The 25,623-nt window shown below is 48.3% G+C and overlaps 2 protein-coding genes across 4 annotated transcripts in view; one reads left to right on the top strand and one right to left on the bottom strand.

Moving 5' to 3' along the window:
- The window catches only part of CD300A (CD300a molecule), a 49,485-nt gene extending 34,224 nt beyond the window's left edge, over positions 1-15,261 (top strand). Inside the window, exons 9-10 of one of the 2 annotated variants that reach the window (XR_006589279.1) lie at positions 1,297-1,662; positions 14,795-15,261. Coding sequence is in view for 1 of the 2 variants with exons in the window: in XM_011289340.3 (XP_011287642.1) it covers positions 1,297-1,470 (174 nt within the window). In the remaining variant the exon portion in view is untranslated. Of the gene's footprint in view, positions 1-1,296; positions 1,821-14,794 lie in introns of those variants that run through there. The other variant, XM_011289340.3, reaches the window with a different exon arrangement.
- CD300LB (CD300 molecule like family member b) lies at positions 14,864-24,504 on the bottom strand. 2 transcript variants are annotated; one of them, XM_006940554.3, is made up of 4 exons: positions 24,320-24,503; positions 17,100-17,429; positions 15,809-15,896; positions 14,864-14,998 (listed from the first exon to the last, which is right to left on the bottom strand). In XM_006940554.3, exons 1-4 carry the CDS (start codon positions 24,357-24,359, stop codon positions 14,893-14,895), a joined length of 564 nt encoding a protein of 187 aa, XP_006940616.2. In that variant the 5' UTR covers positions 24,360-24,503; the 3' UTR covers positions 14,864-14,892. The 2 variants fall into 2 exon arrangements, with proteins under 2 accessions (XP_006940616.2, XP_044899987.1); XM_045044052.1 differs by lacking the exon at positions 14,864-14,998 and having other exon boundaries at positions 15,852-16,083; positions 24,320-24,504.
- Positions 24,505-25,623: the final 1,119 nt, after the last annotated feature.

Raw genomic sequence — 25,623 nt, forward strand, 5'->3', positions numbered from 1 at the left:
GAGAGAGGGAGACACAGAATCGGAAACAGGCTCCAGGCTCCGAGCCATCAGCCCAGAGCCCGACGTGGGGCTCGAACTCACGGACCGCGAGATCGTGACCTGGCTGAAGTCGGACGCTTAACCGACTGCGCCACCCAGCGCCCCAATTATTATCCTTTTTGAGTCTGATGGCATTCAAGAGATTTACCCAGAGAGGAAAAACTAGAAAATCTGTACAGTACCCATCCTGATTTTATTCTCAGATCATCATCTTTTTAGCGGGATGAACTCTGACCCAAACCTGTCCCTCTAGCCTCATGTCCCCTCCTCCTGCCATCAAGAAGCACCCCCTTCCCCGGATAATTCCCCAAGAAGTGCTGGGGAAGGCTCAGAATCCTTCCTCTCCAGCTCCTGCTTCTGATGTATAAAAGGCAGCAAATCCCAACCTCATGTGGATCTTACCCCCAGCAATGTCCGGTAGAACTCTAATGGGAGCCACATGTGTAATTTTAAATTTCCTAGGAGCCATGTTAAAAAAACTTTTTAAAAAGGTGAAATTAATTTCAGTAGTACATTTGATTTAACCTAGTACACTCAAAATATTATCATTTGATGATATGGAGATACTAAAAATTGGTTTTTCATAATAAATCTTCAACACCAGGTGTATATTTGATGCTTACGGTGCATCTCAGTGCCCAGCGGCCACACCGTCACATGCTCAGTAGCCACATGCAGCTTGGGGCTACCATATTGGTCTGGTTGCTAATTACCCAGCTCCCAGCCCAGATCCCTTTCCATCTACCTTCTCCTTCCACCCCTCCAGCTGCGTCTTAATTTCATGTATTAAAAAAGGTAACAGTGCCAGAAATGTACAGAGCTGGGTCGAGTTTTGGAAACGTGGCCATGAGCTTTGTCTTGGTGACTTAATAAGGAGAATGCATCGGACGTTCTACGTGTGGCAAGCTTCCTTATTGCACTACCACTTCTGCCTGTGGCCAGCCACCCTTCCTCTCCAAGGCTGTCATTTTCTCTCTTTGTGCCCTAAATAAAAGTCTCAAAGACGACCATACTGCCCCTGTTTCCTGTTTGAAAATTAGGTTCTGGTTAGCGAGGGATTTTTTTCCCCTTCCCATATTTGCTTTATCAGGATCGGTTTCACTGGTGTTCATCTTATCTTTGGAACATGATATCAAGTGGTGGGTGGTGGAGACCCATATGATTCTGCGGTAGCCTCTGTGTTACCAACATGGGGAGGGACTGTCAGTTCTTTATTATCCTGGTAATATAATCTACGTTTGTTTGTTTTTTCCCAAGGTTGGTTGGAGCGGGGAGCAAATCACAGCACACCAAGGGCTCACAGCAGGTGCACATCACCAAATGAGACATCGGAAGACACATCCAAAAGTCCTCCACTTCCTGCATAAACTTGAGGGCCAGATGTCAGATGACATCTTGTGCTGTCTCTGGCTGCTCCGTCTGAAGGGATGATCACCAGTAGCTGAGCAGGGATGTCACTGAGGCTCAATTAGGTGTCTCTGGCAAAGGATCAGACTAAACTCTACCACCATACACCGGGGACCTCCTAACTGGGGACTCTGGTCTGTGCCTTGTAGAATTTCGGATTCTTCCTGCTCCCAGGCCCACACCAGCAATGCCCCATCTTTCTTCTGCTGACGTCAGGTGAGGATGCCCTGAGGACATACCCTTCCTGGGAACAGGGAGGAGAGCTGAGCTAACTTAAAGGGCCTTAGCACTGAAAGGGCAGTTGTTCCCTCAGAAATCTGGAAAAATTTCAGAGAGAAATTAGCAGCTGAATAAAGTATTAATAGTTGTTGTTACCAGGGCCACAATCACCTGGGTTTATCCTTAAAAGTGGGAAAGAGAGGGGGTGCCTGGGTGACTCAGGCGGTTAAGCATCCGACTTTGGCTCAGGTCATGATCTTGTGGCCCCTGAGTTCAAGTTCCACATCGGGCTCTGTGCTGACAGCTCAGAACCTGGAGCTTGCTTTGGATTCTGTGTTCCTCCTCTCTCTGCCTCTCCCCCACTCATGCTCTGTCTCGCTCTGTCTCTCAAAAATAAATAAATGTTTAAAAAAAAAGCAGGAAAGAGAGGATGGCTAAGGAAAGACTTGAGCTGTGAGAAGCCTGTGCCCTCGAGGAGCCTTCTGTTTGCAAAAAAGGGGAGTTGCTATTGCCCAGGGGGAAACTGATTTGGGAAACCCAGGAGAGGAGGAAAGAGTCACATTCCCAAAGCTCAGCTCACAGAGAGCCCGAGGCCTTGAGAGGTGGGTGTGAGAGCAGAGAGTTTGTCTTGTTTACATAAACCAAGGCACAGGGATCCAAGAAGATACCAGACGGGCCAGAGAATAGAGTGGGTTCTAGGAAGGTTTCTGTGGCAGACATCTGGACGGCCTCCTACACAACTTCTGTTCCCCCAAGATGGAGCCACCATCTTGTCTGGCTGTCCCCCCCCCCTTCCCCATGTGAATGAGTGATCGGTTCAAGGTGTCACCTTTGTCTCAACCAGCCAATGAGATGTCATGGGAGAGCTGGTGGTCAGGGCTCCTGGAAGGTTTCTCAGAGCGGTCACCCGATTTTCTTTCCCAGAAGCCCTGAGTCTGGGTGTGATCACTGTTTACTTCACACTCTCTGGGGGAGAACCAGCCACACGATGAAGGCAATGCTGAGACCATCATGCAAAGAGTAGGAAGCAACTTGCCTCAGCCAACTCCAAGGGCATCCCCAAAGGCCACACAAAGCAACTAAAACTCCAAAATGAATAGTTACCAGTGAAACCAGAGAGGAAGCTTGTGGCTACTCCCGCCAAGTGCTCTTACAGGGAGGTCAGTGTTCTGGAATGAACTCAGAGTCTGGGGCACAGTAGACTCAGGCCACTGAAAGGGAGGAGCTGTACTTAAGACACAATTTAAGACCAGAATCTCTAAAGGGTCTGCGTTCTCAGGAAAATAGTAGATTAGGAATTACCTGCTTGTGAACAAAGGGAAATGATTCAAACAGTAATAGTAATAATAATTAATGATAACTATAACCTGCTTTTATTGCAGCTTCAAGGAGAAAACGGTATGAACAATCATGATAATATGAATAGCATCCTTTGAGAATTGTAAGCATGAGGCTGGGATTCAAATTTACCCTTCCCACACATAGGGAAACCCAAAGCAGGAAAACTTAAATTAAAATGATATCCAGCAGAAACAAACATAAATACTTCCCGGAGGGAAGTCATTCTCAATCACATTTGGCCACATTAAATTTAGCCAAATGCAAGCTCCCACTATAATATTATTGAGCACAGAAGGAAACAAGCCACCATAAAAGTCAGTAGAACCAACGATAGGTTTAATTCTCTGGAGACTTCTGTTGTTGAGATGATCTGATGAAGAATATAAAGTCTGTTGGATGGGCTTAACAAAAGAAAACATTAAAGGGACGCCTGGGTGGTTCAGTCGGTTGAGTGTCCAACTTCAGTTCAGGTCATGATCTCACGGTCTGTGAGTTTGAGCCCCGCGTCAGGCTCTGTGCTGACAGCTCAGAGGCTGGAGCCTGCTTCGGATTTTCTGTCTCCCTCTGTCTCTGCCTCTCCCCTGCTTGTGTTCTGTCTCTCAAAAGTGAATAAATGTCAATAAAAATTAAAAAAAAACATACTGGGGGTGCCTGGGTGGCTCAGTCGGTTAGGCATCTGACTTTGTCTCAGGTCATGATCTCAGGGCTTGTGGGTTCGAGCCCCACGTGGAGCTCTGTGCTGACAGTTCAGAGCCTGGAGCCTGCTTCGGATTCTGTGTCCCTCTCGCTCAGTCCCTCACCCGCTCATGCTCTGTCTGTCTCTCTCCAAGAATAAGTAAAACATTAAAAAATAAATTAATTAATTAAAAAAAAAAACCCATAACGATCATGCTGAACAGCAGATTTGTGACCGAAGGGGACATTGTGATCTGGACAGGTCCCCCAGAAGGCAGGCAGAGACCAGCAGATGACACACAAGTGAGGCTATGAGGTACAGAAGCCAGAATGGAAGATCTACTATGCGCCTGCTCCAGTGGTTCTCCTCCGGGAGGATTTTGCCCTCAGAGAACATTTGACAATGTTGGGAGGCAATTTTTTTTTTAATTGCTTATTTCTTTTTTGGGGGGGGGAGAGAGAGAGAATATGAACAGGGGAGGGGCAGAGAGAAGAAGACAGAGAACCCCAAGCAGGCTCCTCATGGCAGCACAGATCCTGATGGAGGGCTCGAACTCACGGACTTCGAGATCATGACCTGAACTGAGATCAAGAGTTGGACACTTAACCAACGGAGCCACCCAGGTGCTTCCATTTGAGAACTTTTTTAAAAAAGCTTCATTGACGTGTAACTTATAGTAAAATGAAAATCCCTAACTGTAAGTACACAGTTGGACAAGTTTTAGTAAATGGATATAACTGTGAAACTACTACCACGCTCATAAGGTGGAAATCTTCCATCACTCTGGAAAGTTCCCTCGTGCCCTTTTGCAGTCAGTCCACACCCCACCTTCAGTCTCTGGCAACCACTGAGCTGCTTTAAAAAATTATAGATTTTTTTGTCTTTTTTTATGTGGGACTCACCTAAAATGTGAATTTTATTTTATTTCTTTATTTTTTAATTAGTTAATTATTTAATTTACACCCAAGTTAGTTAGCATATAGTGCATCAATGATTTCAGGAGTAGATTCCTTAATATCCCTTACGCATTTAGCCCATCTCCCCTCCCAAAACTCCTCCAGCAACCCTCTGTTTGGTCTCTATATTTAAGAGTCTCTTCTGTTTTGTTCCCCTCCCTGTTTTTATATTATTTTTGCTTCCCTTCCCTTATGTTCATCTGTCTTGTATCTTAAAGTCTTCATATGAGTGAAGTCATATATTTGTCTTTCACTGACTGACTAATTTCACTTAGCACAATACCCTCCAGTTCCATCCACATAGTTGTAAATGGCAAGATTTCATTTTGATTGCTGAGTAATACTCCATTGTATATATATATATACCACATCTTCTTTATTCATTCATCCATCGATGGACACTTGGGCTCTTTCTGTTCTTTGGCTATTGTTGATGGTGCTGCTATAAACATGGGGGTGCATGTGTCCCTTTGAAACAGCACACCTGTATCCCGTGGATAAATGCCTAATAGTGCAATTGCTGGGTCGTAGGGTAGTTCTATTTTTAGTTTTTTGAGGAACCTCCATACTGCTTTCCAGAGTGGCTATACCAGTTTGCATTCCCACCAGCAGGGCAAAAGAGATCCTCTTTCTCCACATCCTCGCCAACGTCCGTTGTTGCCTGAGTTGTTAATGTTAGCCATTCTGACAGGTGTGAGGTGGTATCTCATTGTGGTTTTGATTTGTATTTCCCTGACGATGAGTGATGTTGAGCATTGTTTCATGTGTCGGTTGGCCATCTGGATGTCTTCTTTGGAGAAGTGTCTATTCATGTCTTTTGCCCCTTTCTTCACTGGATTATTTGGTTTTTGGGAGTTGAGTTTGATAAGTTCTTTATAGACTTTGGAGACTAACCTTTTATCTGATATGTCATTTGCAAATATCGTCTCACATTCTGTTGGTTGCCTTTTAGTTTTGCTGATTGTTTCCTTCGCTGTGCAGAAGAGTTTTATTTTGATGAGGTTCCAATAGTTCAGTTTTGCTTTTGTTTCCCTTGACTCTGGAGACGTGTTGAATAAGAAGTTGCTGTGGCTGAGGTCAAAGAGGTTTTTGCCTGCTTTCTCCTCTAGGATTTTGATGGCTTCCTGTCTTACATTAGGTCTTTCATCCATTTTGAGTTAATTTTGTGGACGGTGTAAGAAAGTGGCCCAGGTTCATTTTTCTGCATGTCGCTGTCCAGTTTTCCCAGCACCATTTGCTGAAGAGACTGTCTTCATTCCATTGGATATTCTTTCCTGTTTCATCAAAGATCAGTTGGCCATACATTTGTGGGTCAATTTCTGGGTTCTGTAATCTGTTCCATTGATCTGAGTGTCTGTTTTTGTGCCAGTACCATACTGTCTTGATGATTACAGCTTTGTAATACAGCTTGAAGTCCGGGATTGTGATGCCTCCTGCTTTGGTTTTCTTTTTCAAGATGGCTTTGGCTATGCGGTGTCTTTTCTGGTTCTGAATTTTATTTTATTTTTTTAAAATGTTTATTTATTCATTTTGAGAGATAGAGAGCATAAGCAGGGGAGGGGCAGAGAGAGAGGGAGAGAGAGAATCCCAAGCAGGCTCCATGCTGTCAGCACAGAGCCCAATATGGGGCTCAATCCCACAAACATTGAGATCATAATTTGAGCCGAAATCAAGAGTCAGATGCCTAACTGACTGAGCCACCCAGGTGCCCTAAAATGTGAATTTTAGATGAAACTCACACAAAATAAATTGAACCATTTTCATGTGGCATTTAGTACATTCACAATGTCATGCAATCACCACATTGATTTTGTTCCAAAATACTTTCATCACAGCAAAAGAAACTCCATACAATGGTCACTCCCCATCCCCCTGTACCCCAGCCCTGGGGAACCACCAGTCTGCTTTCTGTCTCTATTATTGCTTCTTTTTTGCCCCTCCCAGAATTGTATCTGAAGGGAATCATGTAGACTTTGTCTTTTGCACCTGGCTTCTCTCACTTAGCATGACCCATCCCTGCTCTAGAGCATCTGGTAGGTTGTTTCTTTAAAAACATTTTTTTAACATTTATTTATTTATTTATTTATTTATTTTTATAAATTTTTTTTTCAACGTTTATTTATTTTTGGGACAGAGAGAGAGACAGAGCATGAACGGGGGAGGGGCAGAGAGAGAGGGAGACACAGAATCGGAAACAGGCTCCAGGCTCTGAGCCATCAGCCCAGAGCCTGACGCGGGGCTCGAACTCACGGACCGCGAGATCGTGACCTGGCTGAAGTCGGACGCTTAACCGACTGCGCCACCCAGGCGCCCCAACATTTATTTATTTTTGAGAAACAGAGAGAGAAAGAGCAGGGGAGGGGCAGAGAGAGAGGGGAGAGAGGATCCCGAGCAGGCTGTGGGATGTGAGTGCAGAGCCCGATGCAGGGCTTGAACTCAGGAACCGTGAGATCATGACCTGAGCCGAAATCAAGAGTTGCTTAACCAACTGAGCCACCCCGGTGCCCCAGTTGTGGTTTTTTTTTCATTGCTGAGCAAGACTTGTTTATCCTCTCGCCAGGTGAGAGGTGTGTGGCCAGGTTTCTTTGGGATCTGTTTCCTCTGGAGTCCCCCACGGTGTCCCCTGCAGTGTTTCTTGCCTGCTTAGTGCACAATACCGGTGTGCAGAGTGTCTGAATGAGATGGAGAGTGTCCGAATGTGCCAGAAGGGAGATGGTACACAAGAGGACTGGTGACCGCATGTGGCTTCCGGGTCACCCTCCACCAGGCTCTGACTGGGACAACGTCGGGGCCAGGACCAAGGGATGGACCAGAGATTGGCTGAGGGGCCCAGGCCCAGCTTCCCAGGAGGGGTGCCAGCAGTGGCTCAGGGAGCTTCCCTTATCTGCAGCATCTATCACATCACTCTGGGTTGATGGTGGGGAAAGTCTGGATTTGCCCCAGGGGCTAGGTTTCTTGTTCTGTTCTTTTTAATTTATTTTTTATTTTATCTCATTTTATTTTTAATTATTTTTAAATGTTTATTTATTTTTGAGAGAGAGAGAGACAGACAGAGTGTGAGCAGGGGAGGGGCAGAGAGAGAGGGAGACACAGAATCCAAAGCAGGCTCCAGGCTCCGAGCTGTGAGCACGGAGCCTGATGCGGGGCTCGAACCCATGAACTGTAAGATCATGACCTGAGCTAAAGTCGGACGCTGAACCGACTGAGCCACCCAGGCGCCCCTCTTGTCCCCTTCTTGTTGCTACCTGCAGAGGCGGATTACATAAAATTCAAGTTCCCAGTTCTGGGTGTGAACTCAGGTGGCTCACTCTGGGCTGGCACCACTGTGCACTCCCACCTGAGGGATCTAGGAGCTTGTCTTTCACTTCGGCTCTGTTGCCACCCTGCTGTGTCTAGTGAGTCATCCAAACCGTTAATTCCTTCTTAAAAAGGAAGTGGCTCTTTCAGTAAAACCCAGGTTTAAACCACATAGTGAATTCCCAGGAGTTCAGCTTTATCTTGGGGACCAACTTAGCACAGAAGAATTTATTTAATTTTATGTTTTTCAGAAGAATTTTTTTAGTTTTATTTTTTTTTAATTTTTTAAAAATTTGACGTTTATTTATTTTTGAGACATAGAGAGACAGAGCATGAATGGGGGAGGGTCAGAGAGAGAGGGAGACACAGAATCTGAAACAGGCTCCAAGCTGTCAGCACAGAGCCCGATGCAGGGCTCGAACTCACGGACTGTGAGATCATGACCTGAGCCGAAGTCGGTCGCCCAACCAACTGAGCCACCCAGGCGCCCCAAGTTTTATTTTTTATTTTTTAAAATTTACATCCAAGTTAGTTAGCATATGGTGCAACAATGATTTCAGGAGTAGATTCCTTAACACCCTTACCCATTTAGCCCCTCCCCCTCCCACAACCCCTCCAACAACCTTCAGTTTGTTCTCCATATTTATGAGTCTTTTCTGTTTTGTCCCCCTCCCTGTTCTTATATTATTTTTGTTTCCCTTCCCTTATGTTCATCTGTTCTGTCTCTTAAAGTCCTCATAGGAGTGAAGTCATATGATTTTTGTCTTTCTCTGACTAATTTCACTTAGCATAATACCCTTCAGTTCCATCCATGTAGTTGTAAATGGAAAGATTTCATTCTTTTTGATTGCCGAGTAATACTCCATTGTGTGTGTGTGTGTGTGTGTGTGTGTGTGTGTGTGTATACCACATCTTCTTTATCTATTCATCCCTTGATGGACATTTGGGCCCTTTCCATACTTTTGTTATTGATAGTGCTGCCATAAACATGGGGGTGCATGTGTCCCTCTGAAATAGCACACTGTATCCCATGGATAAAGGCCTAGTAATGCAATTGCCGTCGTAGGGTAGTTCTATTTTTTAGTTTTTTGAGGAACATCCATACTGTTTTCCAGAGTGGCTGCACCAGCTTGCATTCCCAAGAAGAATTTTTTTTTTAATGTACTTTGCTTTACCTGCCAAACCAGATAAACTCTTTTATGAGTCCCTTTCCAGGTCCTTTCTGGTCTGCTTTCAGGTAATTTAGTGTTATTTTGTGTCCTCTGTGAGGAGCTAGTGTCCTGAGGGAGCTGTCCCATTGCCCAGAGCTTCTGGGTCTCCTCTCTCATCTGCCTGGAAAGATGTCTCAAAGAGCCTGAGTGGTCCTGGTTTCTTACTGACTTCCCCAAGCACTTCCAAGAGTGGACTGAGAGCTCTGAGCTAACGCTTGGCCCGCAGGGTGTTCTTTAATCTCCGTGGTCATGATTGCTTTGTGAGACAGGATCTGTGCTCATCCCCATTTTCTAGGTGAGGAAATTGATGGTTAGTGAGAGCAAAAGGTCCGAGATGGCAGGCAAGGAAACAACAGAGCTGGGGTGTGAACTCAGGTCTGTCCAGTTTCAGATGCCATCATGTTAACCATCACCCTATGGTGTCTCCCTCCCCAGCTTCCTGTCTTCAGGTATCTGTTATTCATTGTGCCTGAACTAGAGTTATCTTCCTTCCCTCTTATCCTGGTCGACATTTCTTGGTAACTTGTTAAAACCTGTTCGTAAGCTTCTGGTTCATTCTAAATGCAGCCTCCTCTAGCTTCTTATTTTCTTGTTGCAAGTGGCAGACACTGTGAGTGGGTATACCAGATGACTGGCTGATGACACGGATAGTGTTTCTGGTATCCTAGATGATGTGCTGAGGGTTCCAGTGACAGAAGCTTTGGGAATCAGATGCGGTCTGTGTCACCCCTCAGAGCTCCTCACAAAGGTGGAGGGAGACCCAAGAGCCTGGGGGCAAGTGAGGCTAGGTCCCACCCCAGAGGAGGGTCAGGGTCAGCCAGAGGAAGGAGGGGCGGCCTCCATAGTTGCTTTAGAATTTGGGACTTACTGGGGCTCCTGGGTGTTTGACCCTCCGTTTCGGTTCAGGTCATGATCTCACAGTTTCGAGGGTTCGAGCCCCACGTCAGGCTCTGTGCTAGCAGCACAGAGCCTGCTTGGGACCCTCTCTTTCTCCCTCTCTCTGCCCCTCCCCCACTCATGCTGTCTCTGTCTCTCTCAAAATAAATAAATAAATAAATAAATAAATATTGAAAACAAAAGAGAATAAAACTGCTATAAAAATCCATGTGCATTCCCGCCAGCAATGAACGAGTGTTCCTATAGCTCCACACCATCACCAGCATTTAGTGTTGTGGATGTTTTGGATTTTGGCTATTCTAGTAGGTGGGTAGTAGTATCTCATTACTGTTTGAATCCCAAGCTGTGCTTTCTAAATCATCTCCAATGGTGGCTGCCAGAGGAGAACCCATGATTTACCTTGTCACCTGAAACCTTTCTATTCAGTGATAAAGGGGGGGCAATTGATAATGAGGTCAGGTTCTTGCATTTCAAGCCAAATGTACAGGAGGAGATATCCGGGGGGCTCCCCTCATTCATACAATAGTCAATGTGCCCTGAAAACGGTGCCTGGAGTCAGTAGGTAATTTAGTTGCATTTGTTGAATGTATGAATGAATGAATGAATGAATGAGTGAATGAGTGGATGAATAAATGAGGGCGTGAGGATCAGACCTGGCCCCAGACCCATGTTTTCAGCGGGAACAGTAGCCTTGGCCCTCATTCCCCCAAAGTCATCTTTGCAGCTCCCTGCTGCACGGTGGTCCCATCTCTCGGGGACTGAGGCTGACCTCTACCCTCAGGACACCTTCTGTCCTGGCCATGATGAGTTGGCCCCCATCTTGGGGCTGCAAAGATTCAAGGGTGATTCATGAACTCTGTTGGAGCTGGCATAGCAGGACGTGGGCAGGGAGCTGTAGGTCTGATGTTCCTAAGCTAAGAAAAGATTTGAAGAAAGATGACCAGCAAATTAGGACCTGGGGTGGAGGAATTCAGGGTCCCCTTCCAGCAAGATGAGATGAGACAGTGGTGCCCAGAGGAAGCCCAGCCCCCAGGCCTCTTTGCTGTTAGCCTCCACGGCATGGGTTTAGGAGGAGCCCAGGAGAGCTGTTGGGGCTGAATCTGGACCCCATTCTGGGTGGAGACTTGACTCCCAGACAGCCGGGCTGGGGCGCAGGGGGCACATAAGGAGACCAGCCATGAGGATCTGGAAGCCCAAGGCAGGTGGAACAAGCCAGACTGGTGAGCTGTAGGGAGAGATGCTTCAGAGGCCAGGCAGGGAAAGTGCTAGAAACTTCATCCTTTAGCTTCATTGGTTAAGAAAATATCATTCAGGGGGCACCTGGGTGGCTCGGTCAGTTAAGCATCTGACTTTGACTCAGGTCATGATCTCATGGTTCGTGAGTTCGAGCTCCATGTCAGGCTCTGTGCTGACAGCTCAGAGCTTGGAGCCTGTTTTGGATTCTCTGTCTCCCTCTCTCTCTGTCCCTCCCCTGCTTGTGCAATGTCTCTCTCTCTCTCTCTCTCTCTCTCTCTCTCTCTCTCTCTCCCAAAAATAAATAAGCATTGAAAAATACTGGGAAAAAAAGGAAGAGAAAAAAACTCCATTCAGGACATATCTGGCATCAAACAGAACAAACCCAATGCCCCAGGTGCTGGCAGGGCCCTTCCCACTGTGGTGTCCTTTCTGGGTGGGGCTGCCACAGCTTCTCCTGCTCTGACCAGCTTCACCCTGCTCTTGGTGAACTTCCTCTGTGGTTGCAAAGCTTCTCAGAAGTACAGACCCTCCAGAGAGAGAGAGAGAAAAAAAAGAAGTAAGGATCCACGAGAAGGAGACTCATGGGGAAGGAGAAGTTGTGTTTCTTTCTTTTTTTTCTAACATACTTTTAAAATATAGATACATATATTGTTTTTTTTTTTAATTTTGTTAAAGTTTATTTATTTTTGAGAAGGCAGAGAGAGAATGAGACACAGAATCCGAAGCAGCCTCCAGGCGCTGAGCTGTTAGCACAGAGCCTCACACGGGGTTCGAACTCACGATTCCCAAGATCATGACCCGAGCCAAAGTCAGATGCCTAACCAGACTGAGCCACCCAGGTGCCTCAAAATATATACATTGTTAAGTGTATTTTCTATTCTGGAGAGGGAGAGGGAGAGGGAGAGGGAGAGGGAGAGGGAGAGGGAGAGAGAGAGAGAATCCCAAGCAGCTCCACAATGCCAGCAGAGACTGATGCAGGGCTCGAACCCACAAACCATGAGATCATGACCTGAGCCAAAATCAAGAGTCAGGCTCTGAACTGTCTGAGCCCCCCAGGTGTCCCAGCCGTGTTTCCTGCTTAGAAGAGCAATGTGTCCCTGTGCTCTCCACTTCTCTGTCTCCGCTAACTCTGGGTTACAACATGTGCTAAAGTGAACACATGAGGAACTGTGCCAGTCTAGAGCTGTTTAAGGGCATGGGGGCTTTGGCACCCGGCTCCTAGTGGAAACACATTTGCTGGAAAATGCTCCCCGGCCCCAGTACCTAATTTATAATTTCTGTCTTTCTCTGTACCCTGGACAGTGGGTGTAAGAGACAAGTTTTGCTTGACAGTTTTCATGGGAACCAAAGGGGTTCCCAGAAATGTGTGTGTGTGTGTGTGTGTGTGTGTGTGTGTGTGTGTGGTGGGGGGGAGGTGTTCAGGACAGACGACAGATGCCTACTCCAATGCATTCTCTTGGATGAAGTCCTGAGAGTAGCAATCCAACCACAGAAACTTCACAAAGACATAGAGGTTGTTGAATATCAACAGTAAGACACTATGGGAAAAGCTGGCATCAGGGCAGCAACTGTCAGTAGCCTTGTACCCTTTTGGGCCAGCTGGCCTTGCCCCCCAAGAGCTGGTTGTCACCTGAATCTGGTTGCACCTTGAGGAGGCTGGATCCAGGGAAGTTTTCACAAAGGTGGACCTTTGGAGCTGGTGGACTGTGGACCTTGGTCCCCAAAAGAGTGACTCACTGGGTCTTAGTCTGACTCAAAGTCTGTCTTCTCTGGGCACAGTGGAATTTCAGGCCCGCCACTGACCAGAGCTCCAAACCAAGCATCAAGTGGGAGAAGGTTTTTCATTGGCTGAAGGGCAAAGGGAAGGCACTATAGCTTCCCAGTGGGTGGGGGTTTTTCCCAGCTTCCAGGCTGGGCACAGGAATTCGCTTCTCCTTTACCCACTGGTGAGGCATCTTCCCGTGGCCTCCTGAGGCTGAGAACCAGGGCCTACTTATTAGCACAAAGGGCAGGGTGGACAAGTTCAGAGGGAAATATTCCTCATAGAACCAAGAGCTGGGGCATGGGGAAAATGGTGAGATGTTGCTCAGAGGGCACAAACTTTCAGTTTTAAGATAAATTCTGGGCTCTAATGTATAGTATGAAGACTATAGTTAATAATACTGTGCTGTATATTTGAAATTTGCTGATGGTGGATATATTTTTTTGTTTATTTATTTATTTTGAGAGAGAGAGTGCATGGGTAAAGCAGAGAGAGAGAGAGAGAGAGAGAGAGAGAATCCCAACCAGGCTCCGCACTGTTAGCACAGAGCCTGACGTGAGGCTCAGACTCACAAACTGTAAGATCATGACCTGAACTGAAACCAAGAGTCAGATGCTTAACCAACTGAGCTACCCAGGCTCCCCTTTACCATTTTATTTTTAAGTAATCTCTACAACCAGCATGGGGCTTGAACTCACAACCCTGAGATCAAGAGTTGCACACTCCACTGACTGAGCCAGCCAGGCACCCTATCTTAGACATTTTTTTTTAATTTTTTTTTTAACATTTATTCATATTTGAGAGACAGAGAGAAACAGACCATGGCGGGGAAGGGGCAGAGAGGGGGAGACACAGAATCTGAAACAGGCTCCAGGCTCTGAGCTGTCAGCACAGAGCCCGACGCGGGGCTCGAACTCACAGACTGTGAGATCATGACCTGAGCTGAAGTCGGATGCTCAACCGACTGAGCCACCCAGGTGCCCCTGTTAGACATTTTTAATCATTAACATTATTTAAACAAATTAATTATTAAGATTATTTACACATCATCATTTAGGAAAGGTAACATCACTTCCCTCAGACAGTTTTCCTGAATGCGCTCCCCAACCTTGAGGTAGTTTCTGAGGCCCAGCAGCCCTGAGGAACAGAGGCAGCACCCAGGAAGCCCCAGGCCTGGAGGGGTGAGGGGCAGGGAGCCCTGGGGAGCCAGGACAGAGGAGGAAGATGGGGGGTGGAGGTGGAGGAAGGCCGGCACTGGAGCTAGGTCCAGAGAGACTCCTGGTCCCTCTTCTGCTTGGCTGTCAGAGCGGTGTCCTCCCAGGGCAGAGGGGCGATGCCCCAGAACCAGGAGCCCACCATCTGTGTGTGTGTGTGTGTGTGTGTGTGTGTGTGTGTGTGTGCGCACACGGGCATCTGTCAGGTTCTCATGGGCACAAGTCATCCGAACCCAACCTGACTTAAGAAACAACCCTATAAACCAGAAGTCTGGACATAAAGTGTGCTGAGCTGGTGTCAGGGAGGACAGGGCTTGGGCTCCAGGCCAGCAGCTCTGACCATGAGCCCCGTGGGGCAGGGGCATTTGCTGCCTGCAGGAATGGAACAGGTGCTGGCTCTCTGGCACCCCCTGACTCCCCACGAGGGCCCTGAGCTCTGTCCCTGAGCTGTGCCGAGCAAGGAGGGTGCCCGGGCTTCACCTTAGCACCCCCAGCCTCAGTCACCGTGTCCTAAGGACTCAGAGGCATTTCTTCCACAGCCCACGTCTCCTCTGGAAATGGGGTCCAGGGGTCAGAAGGTTCTGTTCATCCGTCTTTCTGAGCGGCTGTGTCTTTGGTGAGAAGATCAAGGACAAGTTCATGTAGACAGACTGTCGTTACTGAGGCCCTTCAACCAAAGGACAACACCAACCAATATGAGCAAGATGGGCACTTTCACGAACACCAGAAGGATGTAGCGGTTCCTGCAAGAGGGGACAGAGCCGTCAGGCCCCAGGCACCCCAGGCGCTGTCACGCTTGCTTCCCTGACACAGTAGGCACTTGCCAGCCCGGCCAAGCCTGTGACCCTACTCTGGCCAAGCCCCGCAGCCCTACTCTGAAGGCCGCCATGAACCTTAATGGCCCAACCACAAGGGCATCTCAGAAGTAACTTCAACTTTTTGGTTTTTCTTTGTTCTGGGTCCACCTTCCTTTCTTTTTTCTTTATTAAAAATTTTTTTTAACGTTTATTTTTTGAGAGAGAGAGACACAGAGCTAGAGCAGGGAAGGGCAGAGAGAAGAGGGAAACAGAATGTGAAGCAGGCTCCAAGCTCTGAGCTGTCAGCACACAAACTGCGAGATCATGATCTGAGCCAAAGTCCGATGCTTAACTGACTGAGCCACCCAGGTGCCCCAGGGGCTCGTGTTCCTTTCTAATCGCCCCTTCTGTGGCTCCCCTTTCCCAGAGTGCCTCTTGGCACAGTAGGGTCCCTCACAACAGGCTGTGTGCCTGCTTCTGTGACTTTGCTATGTAGTGGCACGCACTAGGTCATCAGGCTTTTTTTGTTGACAACTAAATGGGCAGATGATATTTATAGAGAAAAAGATTCTACAGAGTGGCTTCCCGGGGAGGGCTGGCATGGGGAGACAGGGGTGAGGAGTGATGGGCAGGAGCAATGGAGGGGGGCACTTTGGGCCTTGACCTTGGCTGTGGCGGCTCTGGCATCATGTGAGGGCACAGAAGCAGAGTTTGAGAGGCCCCAAGTAGGGGTGGGTAAGGATGGCAGCCACTCACCTGCTGTAGGAGACAGACGATACCCCTGCATGGCCATTGGTGGTTCTCCTGGATAGCATGCTCGCCAAGGTGGTCAGAAGTGTTCCCTCTAGACACGGGCAGAGTCAGTCACAAGTTATGGGCACAGACAGGGCACTCGTGTGCGGCTAGTGCCCTGCTAGCCCTCCCCGGGAGCTGCCCTGCCCCTGCACTGGGAATTGTGTCTCTGGATACAGTCCCCATGCTTCTCCCTTGCTGCTGAGTCTTCAGAATTGCAGCATAGTTGCTTTCCATCACTTTAAAGTGTGACAAGAAGAAATAAAAATGAAATAAGAAGAAGCACTGTACTTGCTTGGGGGGAGAGAGATAAATCTTTCCACCTTCTCTCCGCTTATCCCTCTTAGGTGGGACTCTTGGCTGGGGGCAAGTCCCTGGTCTTTTCTTTCAAGTGGTGCCTGAGCTGGGCTCGAGGACAGGTGGTTCTGGAAGTGAGGTGCCCCAGTTATTTGGGTGGTAAGGAGGAGGAGGACTTTGGAGGACTGGTGAACCAGAGGGCGCATTCTGGTTCAATCGTGAGCAATGGTTGTGATAAGTTAAACATCTTCATGAGGCACTATGAAGACGATTTATGGTGGCCTACTTGGTCATGGATTCCTGAGTAACCATGACCTGTTTTTTTAGTTGAGTCTCAGGCCTGAGGAGACCCCAGGACTGCCAGAGGGGCCCCGTGACATTAGCTTAATGGTCAAAGCCTTCCTTTTGCCTTAAAGCATCCACTGTTACACCAGCCCCTTTCTGGGTCCCTCTAACTCCCTGCTCCCTCTTATGCAGCCAGGAAAAAACAGAGAAGAGAGTGACTGGGGTCCCACAGCCACTATGGATTGGCCAAGCTCCTGGGGTTCAGTGCTGGGGCCCTCTGGGCTTCCCCAGGTGTCTCCCCTTCTCCTCTCTGTGTAATGGCGGGTCTGGAGTGTGACTGTCAGAGAGTGACCACTTCCTAGAGTAATGTCTGCGGGCGTCCAAGGTCAAGCCAGAACTCTGATGGGAGAATGTGGGGCTGCCAGGGCTTTCTGGTCCACAGGAAAGCAGGCCTGGGCTGTGGGCATCGAAGGCAGGGTCCACGTCCCCACCCCCACCCCAATGCTGGCCAGCCCTGCCCTGCATCAGCTGGATGCCTCAGGGAACCTCAGATGGTGATGAAGACGCTGTTCTCAGGCACTCAACTATTTTCCTTCTGCCCTCGGGCAGGAGGAACCTCAATCTTTCTGTCCTGAGCACAAGGGCCTCACTGTGTACATGAGAAAGTTCTCACCTGGCTCAATGGTCACTCTGATAGGTGCCCCGAGGTCACGTCCAGTCTTGCTGATCCCACACCAGTAAGTGTCTGTGTCATTTTGCCTGACTTTCTCCATGGTCACTGTGAGGAAGTGGTGACTCTGGTTGTCCCCAATGGACACACGGTCTCTCTTCACTTCTAGCTGTGATCCTGTGGTTCGAACGAGGGTCCTGCACAACTCCCAGTATGCTCCACGACACCACCACTTCCTATAGGTCTCCCATCTTGGTTTATAGTCACACCGCACAGTCACAGATCCGCCCTCTAAGCCCCTCACGGACTCTGGGCCTTGGATGGAGAGGCAACCTAGAAGACAGAATCCCAAGATACATCTTCTGCTACCTGAGCCCCATGGGCTCAAGTGGCCCCAGGCTGATGTCAAAGGACTGATCCAGGGTCCTCGCCTTCTGGGCCATGCCCTGGCTCACCCTGAACATCCACCTCCTCCATCCAGCTTCCCTGTCAGCTCTCTTGGTGACAATGTCCCGGCCTCTTGGGTCCCTCATCTCATGGGCCCTGTTCACAGCAACAAAACTCCCAAACCTCTGACACTGTCTTTCCTGGTCTTCTCAACTCAGCCCTCATTTAACCTCTTCCTTCTCTGACTGCTCATCTCAGAGGCCTCTGCTGATTTCGCTTCTTCCTTCTTTAAATCTTGGTGCAGACAGTGGTGTGTTGGTAAATAAATACTTAACAACTAGGCCTCTGGGGGAGAAAATCTCTGTCTGTAGCATTTTTCCAATTTCTGTAGTGTAACTATTCCCACCCTGGCTGGTTTCAGATAATCGAGGCAATGTCACTGGCCACACAGCTCGAAAGAGAGGCCCCAAGTCAGTTGTTGTGAGTCAGTGTGATCCAGTCTGAGAACACCTCGGCAGTAGCCCAGGGTCCCCTCTCCAGGTCTCATGTTGTCCCACTTTATTATATCCCCATGGAGGGATTCTCCATTTCTATGATTTCAGTTACTGTCAATATGCTGATGGTCCCCCAAATCCCATGTTTGTGGCCCCAATTCTCCCCTTAGCTCCAGTCTACCATTTCTAGACACACACTATACATCTCTACCCCAAAATCAATAGTTACAGAACTTGGTCTTCTTCAGTATTTCTTTTTTCTAGTGGAGGGCTCACATAGCATGCTAGCAAAGGTCAACTGGGAGTGGGACGGGTTAAGGACAAGCACAGGTGCAAAGGGTATTCTTCTGCTCTGGGGACTGAGCCAGCTAAGCTGCCCATATGTGGCTGGACAGACACTCTTTGTCCTTGGCAATGATCACTTGTGCCTTGGTCACATGGACGTGAACAATCACAGAGAAGCAGAGGAACACAATGGAAGCCTCTCCTGACTGTCTTAGATGGAGAGCCTCAGGGCCAGGCCAAGGAGGTGGGGGCGTCTGCATGGGGCAGAGGGAGTCAGGTCTGTGGTACCAGGAAGGTGAACCTCTTCACACCTCGAACCTTCTCCCTGATGCTATTTTAGGTCACATGAGGTTTGCATTTGTGGTTGGCAGAATTATGCCCCACCAAAGACGTTGATATCCTAATCCTAAGAATGTGTGAATATATCACTTTACAGGGCCAAAGGGAATTTGCAGATGTGATTAAGTTATCAGCCTTGAGGTAGGGCGATTATCCTGCATTATTCAGTTGGGTCTGAGGCCGTCACCAAGGTCCTTATAAGATGAAAACGAGGGTGTCAGAGTCAGGGGGAGATTGGAAGATGCTACATTGCCGGCTTTGAGGGAAGACAAAGGATCATAAGCCAAAGAATGTAGGCAGCCTCTCAAAGCTGAACAAGGTGAGAAAGAGGATTCTTCTCCAGGACCTCTGGAGGGAATCCAGCTTTGCCTACAACTTGATTTCAGCCAGTCAGACTATTTTGGACTTCTGACTTTCAGAACTGCAAGATAGTAAATGTTGTCATTTCAAGCCACTAAGTTTGTGGTAATTTGTTACAGCAGCCTTTGGAAACAAAAGTAGTATTCCATCAGTAGAATGAGCTCTATCTATGCTTTTCCAACCAACTGTGGTTCACGGAGCCTTGGTGGCTCAGTTGGTTAAGTGTCCGACTTTGGTTTGGGTCATGATCTCACAGTTCGTGAGTTCGAGCCCCGCGTTGGGCTCTGTGCTGACAGCTCAGAGCCAGGAACCTGCTTCAGATTCTGTGTCTCCCTCTCTCTCTGCCACCCCACCCCACTCATACTCTGCTTCTCTCTCTCTTTCAAAAATAAACATTAAAAAATTAAAAAAAATAACCCAATTGCGCCACTAACGGACTTGAAGGAGATCTTGGCATCTTCATTAGTCCTGTCCTTCCCTTTTCCCTCTACAACTGGTTGGTAAACAAGTTAGTCAACTCTGCCTCAAAAATGTTTCTCAAAATGATTCTCTTCTTTCCTCCCCTCCATTCGTGATGACAGCATGACACAGCAGAAAGAGAGTGAGTGTGGACACAGAAAGACACGTCTACCGCACGCTACTTGGGAAATCTTGGGCAAGCTACTTAACTTCCCTGGGTATTGCTTCTTGGTTTGCAAAAGGCTGTGTTACTTTCCATTCTGCAGGTTGTTGTAACACTCGGGTACATGTCAAACCGCAGACCATCTTTCGGAGGTTGCCTCACCAGTGAGAGACTGTCACTAGGTCAGGAGCTCATCTGGTGCCTAGATCATGGCTGTGGCATCCAGCAAGATTTCTCCACTGCACCCCCTTCTCCAGTGCCTTCTGCATATCACTGCTGGAGTCATGTGCTAAAACTGTCCCCATCCCGTCCTCAGCAGCACTTGTCATGAGCAGATCTCATGATCTCTTCTGCAACCACTTGCCACTGCCTCAGGATGATTTAAAACTCTTTAGTTGGGCATTCAATTCTTTTCTTTCTTCCATTTAGATCCAAGTTCTCTGTCCACCACTGTTTCCTACCCCTCCCTGCCTCCACTGGACCTTATAGCCTGATGCCCCCAATTTTCTCTTCTCTGACCCCTCTCAGGGGCCATGTCACTGCTCACATCCTTCCTTCCATCTGGAAACCCTTCTCCAAGCCCAGCCTGCCTACTGGTCACCTTGTTCCCTTTCCCAACCAGAACTGCTTCGTCCCGTGGCTCCCATGCCTTTATAGGAACCTGGGTGCTGCACTGGTATTTTGTTACCATTACCAGCCTCTCTCACTGTCTCCCTCACTAGGACACTGAGGAGCAGAGATTTTGAGAGAGAGGGACACAGACAGACTCAGTGTACATCTACATCTATATCTATGTAGATGGGAGAGACAGAGACAGAGACAGAGTGTGAGCAGGGGAGGGGCAGAGAGAGAGGGGGAGACACAGAATCCGAAGCAGGCTCCAGACTCTGAGCTGTCAGTACAGAGCGTAATGTGGGGCTCGAACCCACGAATGGTGAGATCATGACCTGAGCTGAAGTTGGATGCTCAACTGACTGAGCCACCCAAGTGTCCCAAGTTTATGATTGTTTTTACAAAGAACCTGGACATCAAGATCTTTGGACAGAATCATTCGATTCTGGCATGCATAGGAAAAAAAAAACAGGACAGTAGTTGTTGTAAACTTTTATCAGTGGTCAGTGCTGAAATTGGGGTGGAGGGCAGAATTTCACTTCCCTTTTTTTTTAAGTTTATTTATTTTTGAGAGAGAGAGAGAGAGAGAGAGAGAATATGAGCAGGGGAGGGACACAGAGAGAGGGAGACACAGAACCCGAAGCAGGCTCCAGGCTCTGGGTTCTGTCAGCACAGAGCCTGATGCGGGGCTCGAACCCACGAACCATGAGATCATGACCTGAGCTGAAGTCGGACACTTAACCAACTGAGCCACCCAGGCGCCCCCAGAATGTCACTTTCTAAATCATACATTTCTATTACGTGAAAATGTTTACAACATCACTAACAAAACAACTAAGAAAAAATGGTAATAAGCAGAAGAACTCAATTAGGAAAAAGGTTGCTAAGGGACACCAATGATGTAAATTAAAATCAGATGCAAGAGTCAGCAGAAAGGGCACCTGGGTGGCTCAGTTGGTTACGTGTCTGGTCATGATCTCATGGTTAGTGGGTTTGAGCCCCGCGTCGGGCTCTGTGCTGACAGCTCAGAGTCTGGAGCCTGCTTCAGATTCTGTGTCTCCCTCTCTCTCTGCTCCTCCCTCGCTCATGCCCTCTCTCTCTCTCTCTCTCTCTCAAAAATAAATACATATTAAAAAAAAAGAGTCAGCAGAAATGGTCAGACATCGACAATATAGCTACAATCCAAAGCCAAGACTCAGTGTAGATGGTATTTGCCAACAATCAAAGAAGAGAGATGGAAGAGTGGAAGAGAGATGCCACTCCTTCAAAACCAAAGTGTCATTGACCATAGCTTTGTTAATTTAATCTGGCAGTAAGGCATTCATAACGTGATTGGGCTTGTTTTAAAAAGAAATATGTGCAGCACGCCTGGGTGGCTCAGTCGGTTAAGCATCTGACTTGCGCTCAGGTCATGATCTCACCATTTGTGGGTTCGAGCCCTGCGTCGGGCTCTGTGCTGATGACTCAGAGCCTGGAGTCTGCTTTGGATTCTGTGTCTCCCTCTCTCTGTCCCTCCCCTGCTTGTGCTCTATCTCTGTCTCTCAAAAGTAAATAAACATTAAAAAAATTTTAAAAACAAAATAAAATAAAAAGAAATATGTGGGAGGCTTTTATAAGCACAGCCCGCGATGGGCAGAACCACTCATCAAGTCTTTGTGTTTTGTCGAGAGTTGGTGTGAAGGAAGGACAGCAGTCAGCTCACAGGAGGACTCGGGAGTGGGACCGATGCGTTTTCAAACCCTAAGCTGTTTGAATCTCCATTTTTCCTATCCCTGACTCTGAGATGGAAATTCTCTCCCTTCATGTCAATCCCTCAGGGAAATTTGCCCATATGCACAATCCTTGGTGAATAGTCTCGTGTCAAAATCGAGAAAACAGTTGCTATCTGGGTTGATAGCAAGTGACAAATGACACAAAATGGGCCAAAGGCAGCCAAGGGCAGGGCTCAGAGCAGAGGGGCTCATGTGAGTGTGGGATGTGCAGAGGGGGTTGAGCCCACCTTGCCTTGCAATGATGGGGCAGGTGTCCCTGCTGGGGTCCCCTTGCAACTGCACCAGCTCGGGCTCCAAAGAGTAATTTCTGGGCTACAGGTCTGTGGTTCTCTGCTTCTACGTGCAGATGCTTTCTGAGCACCCATCTGTGCCAGCACCCTGCCTTCTCCTCTAGGTTGCTGCAGGACCACAAAACTGAGCAGACAAGAACGTTCTACCGGAAGTTGGGTCATTCTGACCTCAGCCCATCCACATTCATTCTTTGTTTCACAGAAGTAACCCCAGAGTGTCTAATGGCCATTTGCTAGTGGGGTGGCTTTTCTTGCATCATTGACTACTTCACCCTCTTCCCTCATTAACTTGCAGAGTTGGAGGAGGATGAGGGACACCCTGTCTTGTCTCTGTGGCACCCGCCCTGCCCAAGTCAGAGCAGCCACTGTGCCTCTCAGCCTTCGTCTGGGGGAGAAGACAGTGTGTGTGGCTTATTGTATGCGAGCCTGTGTGTGCACATGAGTGTGTGTCTAACTCTGTATGAGTGTGTGAGAGCACAGATGTGAATGGGGGTGTGTGCATCTGACTCTACTGTGTGTGTGTGTGCTGTGTGTGGGAGCCCAGGCAGCTCACCCTTACCCTTGGCCTCCTGCTGAGCTGGATGTTGGGATTAAGAGAGGAGCAGATGGGGTCTCTGAACTCAAATGCACAGGTAGAGTCCTGGGGGAGATGCAGGCATTCTGAATTGCTGTTCTTTGGGAATTCTGGGCCATTTGGAGTCCCGCCTAAGGAGTGTAAAAGTCACAGAGAAGCTGCTGCCCTCCCCACCCATCTGCAGGCATTATCATGGTCTTCCTCATCACTGATAAAATCAACAATGGCGGCAATAATTCGAGAATGACCACAGTCCTCATCTATTTATATCTGATCCGAATAACAGGGTCCCACAACGTTACAGCTAGGAAGGGCTTCAGGGACTTTCATCCACACCAGAAATCCAGGTCTTAGAGCAACGAGGGACTTGCTCGTGTCACATGTCCCTGTCAGGACTGGAACTCCAGTCTCCCCACTCCCTAGCTATGCCCTTTTTGGGGGATCCCTGTGGACCAGTCTGTTTTGCCAGATGGTCAGTCTCCTGGCCCAGAGAGAAGACTGTGTGACCCACACACGCAGCATCTGTTCTGCAAACCTCTGAACTGTCCCTAATGTCTTTTCGTTGTGCAGTGGCTTTCCAAGGAGGAAAAAATACACAACCCATCTCCCATCTCCCACCTGGGATCCTGAGCAATTTTCTCTTTCAAAGGCTTGATTCCTAGGCCTGGCCTCCAACGGCCTTCGTAATCTTGTCTTGTATGTTTCCAGCCTCACAACCAACCAGTCACCCCATGGCCCCCTGCCCACTGTGGGCCCCCTGCCCACTGTGGGCCCTCAGCCCACGAATGCCCCATCCTTTCTCAAGCCTCCATGTCTTGGCCAAGCACTCCCCTCTCCCTGGAATGCTCTTCTCCCCTCTCTGCTTGAAGGGCTGATCCCTTTCTTCAAGGTTCATCAAACGGATGCTGTCTGTATGGCTTTCTGTATCTCCTTCAGCCAGACTCGCTTGGACCTCTGAGCACACACCATCAATGCTTCAGTGTCTTGCCATTTGTTGCTGCTTATCTGCATGTCTTACCCACTGAGCTATCTGGGGTCCTCTTTTTAATTTTTTTTAATGTTTATTTATTTTTGAGAGGGAGAGAGACAGAGCATGAGCAGGGGAGGGGCAGAAAGAGAGGGAGACACAGAATCAGAAGCAGCTCCAGGCTCTGAGCTGTCAGCACAGAGCCCAACGCGGGGCTCGAACTCATGAACCATGAGATCATGACCTGAGCCGAAGTCGGACGCTTAACCAACTGAGCCACCCAGGCATCCCATGGGGTCCTCTTTTTAATGGCCAGCCCTGTTTCCCTTTTCCCTTCACTTCCTCAGGGCCTGGTGTATGCCTGGCACAGAGTAAGACCCCAGTATGCTTTTGCTGAATAAATGAAAAAGAGCCACTTCTCATTTCTCCAGATATGACACTTCCCCTTCAGCCTGGGGTCGCTATCCATCCCCTGCCCTGCCCTAATAGTACGAAGTCCCCAGGGCCCCAGCCGCGCTCACCTGGGAGGCTGAGAAGGAGAAGAACTAGCGGCAGCTGCATGGTCCTGCCTCTCGGGCTCCTTGTCCCTCTGGACCCACAACCGGAGCTCGCACTCGGATCCCAGCTGGACTCTCAGAGCTCTGCCGGAGCCCCAGCTTGCACTTTGTTTGACTGGGCCGCCTTTGAGTTTCTTACCTATTCACTTCCTTTTATAGAGTATTTCCTGCTTTTAATTATTCAGCAAACTGGGTGCAATTTCTTAGAAGGGCCAGATCACAGGGCACGGAAGTCCCCACTACGTAGGAAAGAGGAGACAGGGCTGTTCAGAGTGAGGAGGGGCAGGATGATGTGTTTCTGCAGAAGGGTCTCAGCAGGATGCATCGGACCTATTGGGCTTAGGGCCCAAGGGGTACAATAGCCTGCATGTCAGCTCCAGAAACATTTCTCTACCACAGCAGTGGGTCCCAGCAGCGGGGAGCAGAGCCTCCTTCCCACTCAGGTGTCAGGTTAGCAACCTTGGTGCATTTAGAGATGCATTTGCTCAGGCGTTACAACCAAGGGCATAAAAGTGCAGGCTGTAGGATCAGACAGACCTGGGCTTTAACCCCAAGCACCGCTTACAAGCTGTGTGGCCACGGGCAACCTATTGAACCTTCCTGAGCCTCAGTTTTTGTATCTGTAAACTGGGCTCGTAAGAGTTGTTATAGGAATTAAGTGAGAAAAGGCATGCAGAGTTTTGAGGACACAATCCTGGGATGGGGCTAGCACTCTACGTTATTATTAGTGCTCCGGGTGAAGCTTTAGATGCTAGATAGGCAGTCAGACATAATAAGCCTAGGGCAGGAGGCTGAGAGAAGGCTGGTGAACTGGGTTCTCTAATTAGTAATAAAGCAAATTCTAGCCTTAACCTGACCTAATTTAATTGGGATCCTGATTTATAACCTAGTAGCTAAAACTCTTAAAGAACAGCTTTGTTTTTTTTTTTAATTTTTTAAACGTTTGTTGTATTTTTTTGCGAGACAGAGCACAAGAAAGGGAGGGGTAGAGAGAGAGGAAGACGCAGAATCCAAAGCAGGCTCCAGGTTCTGAGCTGTCAGCACAGAGCCCGACATGGGGCTTGAACCCACAAACGCGAGATCGTCATCTGAGCTGAAGTCAGACACTCAACAAACTGAGCCACTGAGACACCCCCCTCCCTTTTTTAAAATTTTTAAACTTAAAAAAAATTTTTTTTATGTTTATTTTATTTCTGAGACAGAGACACAGCGTGAGCAGGAGAGGGGGACACAGAATCTGAAGCAGGCTCCAGGCTCTGAGCTGTTGG

Source organism: Felis catus, chromosome E1 (genome assembly GCF_018350175.1).
Source record: "Felis catus isolate Fca126 chromosome E1, F.catus_Fca126_mat1.0, whole genome shotgun sequence".
NCBI classification, from domain to species: Eukaryota; Metazoa; Chordata; class Mammalia; order Carnivora; family Felidae; genus Felis; species Felis catus.

Coding starts and splice junctions, on each gene's coding strand:
- CD300LB (XM_006940554.3), bottom strand. CDS start 24,359: ATGCAGCTGCCGCTAGTTCTTCTCCTTCTCAGCCTCCCAG. Junction 17,430..24,319: donor TCTCCTTCTCAGCCTCCCAG/GTGAGCGCGGCT, acceptor TCTGTCTTCTAG/GTTGCCTCTCCATCCAAGGC. Junction 14,999..15,808: donor TCGTCTGTCTCCTACAGCAG/GTGAGTGGCTGC, acceptor CCCCTCTTGCAG/GAACCGCTACATCCTTCTGG.